The 12,599-nt window shown below is 44.9% G+C and overlaps 1 protein-coding gene across 3 annotated transcripts in view; it reads right to left on the bottom strand.

The window, feature by feature from the left end:
* Positions 1-12,599, bottom strand: part of LOC138742229 (glypican-5-like) — a 641,419-nt gene that overhangs the window by 385,268 nt on the left and 243,552 nt on the right. For all 3 annotated transcript variants that reach the window (XM_069896343.1, XM_069896341.1, XM_069896342.1), the window contains exon 4: positions 12,465-12,598. In XM_069896343.1, the coding sequence (XP_069752444.1) occupies positions 12,465-12,598 (134 nt within the window). The remainder of the gene's footprint in view (positions 1-12,464; position 12,599) is intronic.

Here is a 12,599-nt window from a genome sequence, read left to right as displayed (position 1 = left end):
CGGAGAGAGAAATTTGAGATAGAAGGAGAAAGTCCTGGGATAGAGGGAAACTGGGGAAATGGATCAACAGACCTTGAGTAGTGTTAGACTTGGGTTAGAGGAGAAGATCAGAGAGGGAGATACATGGGATGGAGTGGGACCCACGATATGGAGAGAGTGAGCTTTGGTACAAGAAAGAGAGAGAGGGACCCAGGATAGGTTGGGAGAGGGAGATTGCTAGAGCGACCCAAATCAGTAGGGGAGATGGGGATGGGGATAGAAGAATGAACAAAGGGATGCCATAGAGGGAAAAATCCAGGTTGGAGGGAGACCGGGCCTAGATAGATGAAAGAGACGCAGGAAAGAAAGTGAGAGACATGGAATAGGAACAATAAGAGCTGTGACCTGAGTGTTTGGGTGGAGGAAGAAAGAATGACCAGGAAAGCAAGAGGAAGGAACAAAACAAAATAGAGTTCCAAGAGGCAGTCCCCACAGGGAGAAAGAATGACCAGGACAGACAGACATAGGGAGAGAGATGATGTGGCGAGATAGGACAGACTCAAGGTATGTACAGAAAGAGAGATGACATTTTAAAGAGAGAAACATGGGAGAGACCCCAGAAAACAAGGACCAGAGACGAGACATATTTTGGGGATTGGACAATCCTTTCCTAACTGGAATTAATCGATCAGACCTCTGCAGATAATTAGTGAGGGCAACTGTGCCATACTTGGTCACATTATTAAATGAGGTATTATATGCTTTATTATACCAGTTATCCACTGAAATGTAGTGATCAGCTATAATCTTGTTAATGTCTTAACTATCATTATATTTCTGTTGAGCTCTGGAATTCATATATTTCTCTTGGTTTAGTGCTTGACATTATAAGAAACCCTAATTGTTTCACCCAATTTGCGTACCTGTTCTCATTTCATGTACTGCAGAACTTCTTTGCCCTGTTCGTGTAATGAGCAGGTACACAAATTGAGTGTGAAATATATAAATATAGGAAATGGCAGGCATTTTGTCAGATCTGGCACCTAAAAAATTAGCACTGCACCCCTGTTTATTTCTAATATTCATCGCAACCTTTACATATTGGCCAATAATGAGCAAGTTAACAGCTCATTTGTCCACTCATTAATTGTCGGATCATTGGCCCGATCGTAAGCTGGTTTATTGACCTGCATTACACCAGGATTCAACTGATCCTCCACCATCAAAGCTTTGCCATCCAAACCCTATTCTTTCTGCTGAAACAAAGAGTGCTGGAATTGCTCTGGAGGCAAAGTGAGTACCAAACCAGTCAATACTGGATGGACTCTTTCCTGAGGATCTTGGGGAACAGCAGAGTTAGCGGCATGGTTGGTATAGCAGATAATACAACACTGTTGAAGTGCCAGCGATTGGATCTGGGGGGTTCGAATCCCACGCTGTCTGCAAGGAGTTGGTACATTCTTCCTGCATCTGTGTGGGTTTTCCCCATGGACTCCGGTTTCCTCCCACTTTTCAAAATGTACCAGGGGTTGTAGGTTAACTGGGAGTAATTGGGTGACACAGGCTTGTGGGGTGAAATGGCTTGTTAACGTGCTGTATATCTAAAATTTTAAACACTTTAAAAATTTGTACCTGCTAGTCTGCAGGAGGTGATCTGCAGGGTCTTGATGTACATGCCTGGTGAAACTGGGGCAGGGGAACCTGGAGCACAACCAGCACATCAGTGGAGTGTGTGAAAGACAGCATTTGGGAAGGTGTTAGCCCTACCCCAGAGCAGTCGGCTGCGGGTGAGCAATGAGACAGTTGGGAGACGGTAAGGAAAAGAAGAGGGGAGCAGGTCGGGGGAATGGGGTGCTTTACAGAAACATGGATAAACACAGACATTCCAGACATGGCACTGCAGGCCAAGGCCTACACCCTCCATCACGCTGACTGAACACTGGCATCTGGAAAAACCAGGGGAGGTGGCATTTGTGTCATCATCAGTTCATCATGGTGCACAGAGGTGACAGTCATGTCCCAACCCTATTCCATGACCTGGAACATCTGGCAATCAAGTGCCGCCCATTCTATCTGCCGAGGAAGTTCACTGATATTCAGCCCAGGCTAACATCAGGCAGGCACTGGAGTGACCGAGTACTGTGATAAACAGCTATGAAGCGGCACATCCAGATGCGTTCCCGATCATTGTAGGGGTTTTTAATCAGGCCAACCTGAAGAAGTCTCTAACAAACTACCATCAACATGTCATATGAGAGACCAAGGGAGCCAACACACCCGAACACTGCTACATCACCATGAAGAACGCCTATGAAGCCATACTAGACTGTACTTCAGCAACTCTGATCACCTGACTGTGCTTCCACTCCAGAGACTAAGGACCACAGCACCAGTAGCGAAGACAGGGAAAGTATGTTCGAGGGAGGTGGAGGAGAATTTGCAGGACTGCTTTGAATCAATGGACGGGAACATAATGAAGAACTTATCCATAGACTTGAATGAATATGCAACAGGTATCACCGACTTCATGAAGATCTATGTGGATGGGTGTGTGCCCATGGGCAAATACCGGATGTTCCCCAACTAGAAGCCCTGGATCAGAGGATTCGCAACCTGCTGAGGGCGAGAGAAAGGATGTTTAAGGCTAGGGATCTAGATCTCTACAAGAAGACCAGGTACAATTCCAATTCCATCTACAAGTTTGCTGGTGACACCACAATTGTCGGCAGAATCACAAACAGCAACAAGGAAGCGAACAGGAGGGAGATTGGTCAGCTCATTGAGTGGTGTAATAACAACCTTGTGCTCAATGTCAAGGATTGTGGACCAGGAGGAAGTCAGGGGAACATGACCCAGTCCTCTTCGAGGGCTCAGTAGTGGAGAGGGTCAAGAACTTCAAATTCCAGTGTGTAAACCTCTCCAAGGATCTGTCCTGGAGCCTCCATGTTGATGCAATCACAAAGAAGACTAACCAGCTGCTATACTTTGTGAGGTGTCTGATGAGATTCGGTATGACATCAAAGATTCTCGTAAACTTCTACAGGTGGTACCATGGAGAGGATTCTGGCTGGTTGCATCACTGCCAGGTATGGAGGCGCCAAATTTCAGAACAAGATAAAACTCCAGAGAGTTGTTAACCCGGCCTATGACACCACAGGCACAAGACTTCACTCCATTGAGGACATCTACATGAGGCGATGTCTTAAAAACCACCCTCTACCCTCAAAGAGCCCCACCACCCAGGCCATGCCCTCTTCACTTCTTCTAACATTGGGGAAAAGGTACAGGAGCCTAAAGACAAGCACTCAGCAGCGCAAGGAAAGATTATTTCCCACTGCCATCAGATTCCTGAATAATCAATGAAACAAAGACACTGGCTTACTTATCGAGAACTATATTTTTTTTAATAGTAATGTTGTTAGATGGTTATAATGTGAATGTTTCCACTCTGATACTGCCACAAAACACCAAATTTCAGGACTTGTTCATGACAATAAATCTTGATTTTGAGAGATGGAAATGAGAGAGGGGGAAGTGAGAAAGAAGGGAAGGATGACTGAGTGAGGAAAGAGGTCAGTGGATGTGTGCATGCATGTGCAATCTGAGGAGCCTGTGTGTGAGAGGTTTGGGTCGGTCCTGTGAGTGTGAAAGAGTGCACAAGAGACAGGGGGTGAGAGAGAGAGAGAGAGAGAGAGAGAGAGAGAGAGAGAGAGAGAGAGAGAGAGAGAGAGGGGTAAGAAATGGAGAGGGAGGGAGAGAGTGAGAGAGAGACTGTAGAGAGAGTGTTAGTGAGAGAATGTTAGTGAGAGAGTGAGAGTACGAGAGAGAGAAAGTGTGAAAGAGAAGCTGAGTGAGAATGAGCAAGAGCGAGCGAGCAAAAATTAGCTTGAGGGAGAGAGAGAAAGAAAGGGTGAGGGAGAGGGCAAGAAGGAGAGGGTAAGTAGAAAGAGGGTGAGGGAGAGGGCGAGGGAGAGAGGGTGAGGGAGAGAGGGTGAGGGAGAGAGAGGGAGAGAGAGATCATGAGAAAAGCTGTTTTCAGGTGCTCGGATGGAGAAAATGCGCCTGCAGACGCAGCTGGGGGAGTGCAGCTGGGACAGTCAGGTGGCTGTGGAGAAGACACCTTTCTGTCACCTGAATATGCCCGCTGAAGGAGATCTGCGTCCGAGTGAGCGCCGGCTCCTGTGGACTGTGACCATTGTGGTCACCAAGCCGGAGATTATACCTACAGGAGGAGGGTTAGGTAAGTGCTCCTCCTGGCCAGGTTCTCCATTGTCAGGTGACCACCTGACAGCCACATTGGGGTAGAATAGGCGGCTTTACAGTCAGGTATTCTGGCCACCTGAAAGTGGCTAAAAAAGGGAGCAAGAGAGAGCATGTGAGAGAGAGAGAGCGAGAGAAAGAACATGAAAGAGAGAGGGTGAGAGAGTGAAAGGGAGAAAGAGAGAGTGTGAAAGGAGAGAGAGCTGCAGTGCCACTAACACCCCATGTTAAAGTAATAAACATCTTAACATACCAATGAAAGCGAGTCACCTATAACCAGAATCAGAATCAAAGCTTATTGTCACAAAATTCATTGTTTTGTGGCAGCAAACATTTATATAAACCACTTTTCAACAATAAATAAAATAGTGCATGAAAAAGAAATAGACCAAGTAAGGTAGGGCCTATGATTCACTGACACAGGAACAATGAAGAACTTCCCAAGAGAAATGCACGAGGGACAACATCAGCATATAAATTCAAGTAATTAAACTAGTCTGACATTCTAATTTCAAACTAGTCCAATATTCTTATTTCCTCTTTTCCATCAGGTAATGTTACGTAGGGTAGATGTTAATATCCCTCATTTCTCAGCTGAGACCTGCTGCCCGGACTCTGCGGGGTAACCAAGTGAGTGGTGGCATCTTTTGGGTTATCAAGTGGACACCCTCCTTCCTCAGCGTTTCGCTGATAGACCCACGACACCTCTGGAGGGTTCAGCACAGATTCCCGGTGTCACGGGCTCACCCTCTCGATGCCATTCACTCACTTGGGGGCCCAGGTGGAATCCTTTCTCCTCATCCAGAGCCACTGACTCCCCTTTTCAGCAGCTCTGGAGAGATCTTTGACAGCTTGTCAGTGTGTCTTTGCTTGCACCCGCAACTCCCGGAGTAGCCTTGAAGTCGATGTGGCCACAAATCCTCGGCAGCTGACTTTAACTGGTCAGACCCTTGCCTTCCAGCCATGTCTAAAGATACTCTGGGAAGTGCTCCAAATAAATAAGTTTTCATAAGCATCTTGAGCCAGTAATAATTCACCTTTACATTTATGTTTTACTCCTCGAATAAATTGAGATTCAACCCCCCTGCCCCCCGCCCTGCCTTCTCCCTTCTCCTCATCATGTTACTCAACTTAAGGTGCTGACTGCAGAATTTGACAGGATGGAATCAACAGTTGTGCAGCTGGTAAATGGTAAATGCAACAGCTCAATGGACAGACAGTGAATTTTTCACATGCCTGACATTACACTATCGCAAAAGCATAATACACATTGCAACTTTGTCCCAAAATATCTGGAAAATATTTGGTTTTCAATGGTTAAAAACATAACGCTGGAGAAACTCAGCAGGTCAAAAAGTGTCCTTTATGTAGGAAAGATAAAAATACACAACCAATGTTTCAGGCTAGAGCCCTTCATCGAGGTTTTCAATGGTGCTTTTCTTAAGAGTGCAGCTATATAGAGAACTGCTGCATAATCGAACAGAAGTTTAGCTCTTTAAAATAAAGACAAAAGCCCTGAACTTCCATGTGAGCGATCTTCAGTAAAGTGTGGAACAACATCCTTCATGGTGGGCTGATCTAGAAAGATGAGGCAAGATGGATCCATGTTGATTTGGCAGATTGGATTCAAAGCTGCCTTGGCCGTAGGACACAGAAGGTACTGGTGGAGATGCGTTAAGGTGGAGACATCCAGCCCAGTAGTTTTCCATCGGGATCAGTGCTGGGGCCTCTGTTCTTCGTGATGCATATAAATGATTTGGGTGAAAATGTAGGAGGGCAGATTACCACGAAACCTGCTGTTAGATAAAATCTGCCTTACAGCAGATTTTGTAAGATGGCAGACAATACAAAAATGGTGCTGAGTTGGGTTGTCGAAGGTGTCGGCAGGATCTAGCTCAGTTGGAAATGACACGTAGAATGTGATCCAGACCAATGTGAGGTGTGACAATTTTTCCTTTTGCCTCCATCCTTTTTAAAATAGTGACGTGACATTCAATGTCTTCCAACCCACTGGGACCTGCCCAGAATCTATAAAATATTGGTAAATTATCACCAGACCCTCTAGTATAAATTCTTCCATTTTCTTCAGTACCCTGGGATGCCTTCCATCAGGACAAGGGGACTTATCTATCTTTAGACCCACGTTTGCTCAGTACTACCTCTTCAGTGACAGCTATTGCATCCAGGTCCTCACTTCCCATCACATCCATAACATGTTTTTGGCACAAAGATGTATCCTCCACTGTGAATAGTGACACACAATAGTCATTCAAAGTCTCAGGCATTTTCTCATTACCCAATATCAATGACCCCTTTCATGCTCCAAGAGACCAACCTTCACTTTAGCTACCCTTTCCATCTTATTTAATTATAAAAAACTTATACTGTCCATTTTTGTATTTTGTGCTAATCGTATTTAGTAATCTACTTTCCCTCTTTTCATTGTTCACTTCATGATTCTTTGTTGCTTTTTAAAGTTTGCCCAATTTTCTAGTTTCCCACTGTCCTTTGTATGCACAAGCTTTTAGATTGATGCCTTCCTTTACTTCCCTGGGTATCCAAGGCTGGCTGTCCCCACCCTTACTCTCCTTGCTTTGTTGAGCACCATGTAAAATCTCTTTGAAAGTCTTCCACTGTTCCTCAATTGTCCCTCCATATAGCCTATGTTCCAAATCTACCCTGGCCAACTCTGCCCCTTGCCCCTTGTAGTTTCCCTTGCTGCACTGGTTTTAGACCAGTGTATCCTCCATTTGTATGAGAAACTCAATCACTCTTTCAAAGAGGATCCCTAGCTACAAGATCATCATTAATTCTACCTGGCCAGAACAGATATTGAGAGTAGAAGGGGCTGTTCCTGTGCTTAACTGATCTATCTCTATAACATGAAGTAGTTCAATCAGAAATGAAATTCTTAAATCTAGACATCAAAAAGTCTGACACATAAAATGTGAATGGGCTATGATAGATTGAGTCTTCAGTGAAAGGTATGCAAGGGACAAAGCCTTAAGTTTCAGGGGAGTGGATTTGGGACAAGGATGAGGAGGGACTGTTTTCCCAGTAGGAGTAAACTATGTAATTCTCTGCTCAAGGAAGCAGTAGAGGCTGCCTCATGAAATATATTTAAGGCAATAGTTATGTATATTTTTGCACAGTAGGGTATGTCATCATTATGAGGGACATGCAGACACTGAGTCCACAGCCAGATCAGCCATGATCTTGTTGTATGGCGGAGCAGGCTCGACGGGCCAACTCCTGCTTCTAAGTCTGATATTCCTGAAGTGGACAGGCAATACTTTCAATACACAAATTCACAACAATTACATGTTCTTCTCTAATGCAAAAACCACAAAGAGGAAAGTGCCCAACCATGGCTAACAAAAGAGTGCAGGTCCATCAAAGTTGTCAAAGTATCAAGTACGAGAATCAAGAGCTGTTTAGGATTCGGCCAGAAATGGACAGCTCACAAAATTAGAATACAAGAGTAAACTTATAATGAACATGAAAGCAGACAGTAAAATTTGTAAAAATGGAAAACATTAAAGAGAAGTATTCTGTAGATGGTACAATGAACAAATACTTTTGCTGTATCTTCCTGGAACAGGAATGCTGGGGCAATAAGAGTCTCAATAAAAGTGGATGGCGTAGTTGGCGGTTAACGCAACACCTTTACAGCGCAGGTGATTGGGACTTGGGTTCGAATCCCATCCCTGTGTCTGTGTGGGTTTTCCCCAGGGGCTCTGGTTTCTTTCCACTGTTCAAAATGTACCGGGTGTGCAGATTAATTGGATGTATTTTGGTGGTACGTGCTCGTGGGCCGAAAGAGCCTGTAATCGTGCTGTATGTCTTAATTTAAATATTTAAATTTCAAATAAATTTACATTTATAACAATGAGAGAAAATTAATCTCAGTACAAAATCAGGCAGGAGAAATTAATAGTACTAAAAGTCAATAAATCCCTAGGGCACAATAATCTAATATTCCAGCCTTGGAAATAGTTGTATATTGACTCTCACCTCATATTAAACAAATTATGGAACATAATTGTTGCAGATTGGAGGATGGCAAATTTGACTATTTAAAAAGAGACCAAGAAGCAAGGATCTACAAACTGGCAGCTATAACATTAGTCGCAGGCAAAATGGGTGGCATGGCTAGCCTAGTGGCAATGCTATTACAGCACCAGCTGTCTGTAATGAGCTTGTACCTTCTCCCCGGGTCTGCGTAGGTTTCCTCCTACCCTTCAAAACGTACCAGGGTTTGCAGGTTAATTGGGGTATTTGCGTGACACGGGCTCATGGATCAGAAGGGCCTGTTACCATGCTGTATATCTAAATGTAAAATTTAAGTGCTCCTATGTCGGGAGCCTATCATGAAGGATGTGATAACAGAACACAGTCAACATGGATTTATGAAAGGGAAATTACATGCAACAATAAAGTTTTTTTTGTGAATGCAACTGGTAGATTAGATAAGGGAGAACCAATGGCTGTGGTGTATTTGGAACTTTAGAAGTCCTTTGATGTAGTCTCACATAAACGATTACTGTGCCAAGTCTTTTTCTGTGACTGGCATGAATTTAAAATTGATTACCTACAGGAAACAGTGGAGTAAAAAGGTCCCTTTCAGAAATAGGTCCTTGGGCCCCAGCTATTCACAATTAAAGATATGAACGAAGAAACCAAATTCAGTGTTCTGAACCAAGCAGGATTGTTAGCTGGGCAGCGGATGCAAAGCAGCTTCAAGGCAGTGTAAAAAATTGAGCAATTAGGCAAGAGTATGGCAGATCCCGTCTATCATGGATAACTAAAGTTTGCCTGATTAAAAAAGAAAGGCAGTGGTTTAATCAAATGGTGATAAATTGAGAAATATTGAACAGGCTGTCCTTGCACACCAGCCATTGATGTGGGTGGCATAGTTATGGTAGTGGTTAGTGCAATCCCTTAACAGCGCCAGCGATCTGGACCAGGGTTTGAATCCCACGCACTCTGTAAGGAGTTGGTACGTTCTCCCTGTGTCTGCATGGGTTTTCCCCAGGAGCTGCAGTTTTGTCCCGCCCTCCAAAATGAACCAGGGGTTGAAGGTCAATTGGGTGTGATTAGACGACATGGGCTCGTGGGCTGAAAGGGCCTGTTACGGTGCTGTATGTATATTTTGTTACAAACCACATGTCCTGGAAGTCAGCCTGAAGAAAACTGAGGTCCTCCATCAGCCAGCTCCCCACCATGACTACCAGCCCCCCCACATCTCCATCGGGCACACAAAACTCAAAACGGTCAACCAGTTTACCTATCTCGGCTGCACCATTTCATCAGATGCAAGGATCGACAATGAGATAGACAACAGACTCGCCAAGGCAAGTAGCGCCTTTGGAAGACTACACAAAAGAGTCTGGAAAAACAACCAACTGAAAAACCTCACAAAGATAAGCGTATACAGAGCCGTTGTCATACCCACACTCCTGTTCGGCTCCGAATCATGGGTCCTCTACCGGCACCACCTACGGCTCCTAGAACGCTTCCACCAGCGTTGTCTCCGCTCCATCCTCAACATCCATTGGAGCGCTCACACCCCTAACGTCGAGGTACTCGAGATGGCAGAGGTCGACAGCATCGAGTCCACGCTGCTGAAGATCCAGCTGCGCTGGATGGGTCACGTCTCCAGAATGGAGGACCATCGCCTTCCCAAGATCGTATTATATGGCGAGCTCTCCACTGGCCACCGTGACAGAGGTGCACCAAAGAAAAGGTACAAGGACTGCCTAAAGAAATCTCTTGGTGCCTGCCACATTGACCACCGCCAGTGGGCTGATAACGCCTCAAACCGTGCATCTTGGCGCCTCACAGTTTGGCGGGCAGCAGCCTCCTTTGAAGAAGACCGCAGAGCCCACCTCACTGACAAAAGGCAAAGGAGGAAAAACCCAACACCCAACCCCAACCAACCAATTTTCCCTTGCAACCGCTGCAATCGTGTCTGCCTGTCCCGCATCGGACTGGTCAGCCACAAACGAGCCTGCAGCTGACGTGGACTTTTTACCCCCTCCATAAATCTTCGTCCGCGAAGCCAAGCCAAAGAAAAACATGTAAATAGCAGCAATAGACAATGAACCATGTAGTGTTTAATTTTAAAATACTAATTTTATTTCGAACTCTTAAACTATAGTCTTAACTTTTAAACTATCCTTAACACTAAATCTATCCCCATGCGCACGTGCCTTTTGTGTGTGTACGCGTGCGTGTGCGTGTGTGTGTGTGTGTGTGCATGCGCATGTGTGTGATATATCCAAACCATTACAGTCCAGGCCAAAATCTAGAAAGTTGCTTCAAAGTTCAGTCTTTCAAATTCAGTGTTGAAGTGTAGGCCTTTGAAATTTGATGTCCAGAATTAATGTTGAACTGATTGGAAGACTGGAATTGTGGCTGCAACAGACACAATTCTCCTTGCTTTGCCTTTAAAGAAATATCCATCCACACGAGCTGTGGTCACAACACACCTGGTCCTTGTGGACGGCCTCCATGAAGCTTCCAAGACCCTAGCACCGGTCTCTCCAAGTAACTTCACTGTTAGTTACACTCTAAAGGAAGCACTTTGCTTCCCAGAAGACCCTCCTGGCACAGGTCAACCACCGAGAAGACCCAGTCATTCACAGAGCAGGCTTTGATTTGAATTTCACAAAAAATGGCTGGCCAGGAGCAGCTTTTGAACAACAGCTTTCTCTTCAGTTGTCAGAATGGTTCTCCCTTTGCAAAATCAGTGTCTTGGCAAATGTATCAAATTCTGGATCAGACTGTGACAAACCTTCCCTCAGTTCTTCCGATATATCGAATTATCACTGGGCTGAAACTCGCGTTGTGATGGTGCTTGTGTGAAATGTTAAATGTTAACTGTGACTACTCAGTCCCTCCTGTCTATACTATCCCTTACAGTGATAATCCCATTTTACTAAAACGGGAGCTCATAATTAATGTCAAAATTGAAAGTTAAAGTGCAGGCACTTAGGAAAGCAAATGGTGTGATGGCCTTGACTTCAAGAGGTTTTATGTACATAAAAAGGGATGCCTTGCTAATTCTGTAGTGCTCTGCCGTGAATTGTGTGCAGTGTTGGTCTCCTTATCCAAGGACAAACATTCTTGATGTATGCAGATTGATTGACTCACCAGACTGATTCATCCTTTGGCAGCTGTCACATGCAGAGGAATTTGGCCAACTAGGTCTGTGGTCAGTCAGGTTTACATGAATGAGAGGGGATCTCATTGAAATGTGCAGATTGATGGGCTGAATGCTTCCCTGAACCTGGATCTAGAGCTGTGGCTCACAGGCTGAGGATAAGGGGGTGAAGAAAGAGAGTGGTGAAACCATAGGAACCTCTATTACAGACAGCAGTGGAGGCTAAGTCACTGGATGCACTTGACAAGAAGGCGGATAGATTTCAGGACACAAAAGGCATCAAGGGGTATGGGGAGAGAATGGTAAAATGGTATTGAGATTCAGCCACAATGCACTGACTGGTGGAGCAACTGAAAGGATCATTTGGCCTACTCCTCACGCCACTTTTGTGTTCCACCATATTTCCCTGAACAAGCTTCAGATATGATGGCATCACGGTTTTGGAGCGAAATGTGGCTGATACTTTCCATCACCGCTACCACTTAATCATTGAAGCCTGGTTTGAACTCTGCTTCCACACTCCTTTCCGTTTTTCCCGAGTTGTGATAATCTTGTGGGCAGTGGGATGGGTCATGGGGTGTCAGTGTCAAGCCTTGCCTAGTGCTCCCTCAATGTCTACCAGCAGGCAACTTAACCAGAGAGGCACAGAAAATGATCAGGTATCCCTTCCAGCCCGACAGAGATAGATGTGGACTCCACAATGCAGTTTTAGCCAGAAACACACAGCTCACCAGACAGATTCCATTGTATCACAGTTCTACATAAAAGAGATTTGCATTTTTTACCCTTTCTCAAATATGCAAAGAAGAACAAGATACCGCTATACCAGACACAACTCTATAATGGGATCCCTGGCTGAAGCGATGAGCCAACAGTGTGACTTCAATCATATTCATAGATAAGGCATTAAATGTCACTAAGATTGGTTAGCAGGCTCTCATTTGTAACCACACTGGCCAACAGGATGAATTAAGATTGGCTAGTTATCTGCCCAAGATACAGGCCAAAAGGGAAAAGAAGAACCTTCTACATCAACTAGACAACACCAATTTATCCATACCTTCTTCTCTGGGTCAGGTTGGTGAACTGAGTCACAGCCTGGGGTTTGAAGTTGGCCATGGCTGGGGCCTGTACAGTGCTTACAAGCAGTGTGGCTATTGGTCGTTCTTGGGGCTGGCCACAAACTTTACTCACC

Source organism: Narcine bancroftii, chromosome 9 (assembly GCF_036971445.1).
Source record: "Narcine bancroftii isolate sNarBan1 chromosome 9, sNarBan1.hap1, whole genome shotgun sequence".
In the NCBI taxonomy this organism is placed as follows: Eukaryota; Metazoa; Chordata; class Chondrichthyes; order Torpediniformes; family Narcinidae; genus Narcine; species Narcine bancroftii.
This window is presented reverse-complemented; position numbering and strand designations above follow the sequence as displayed.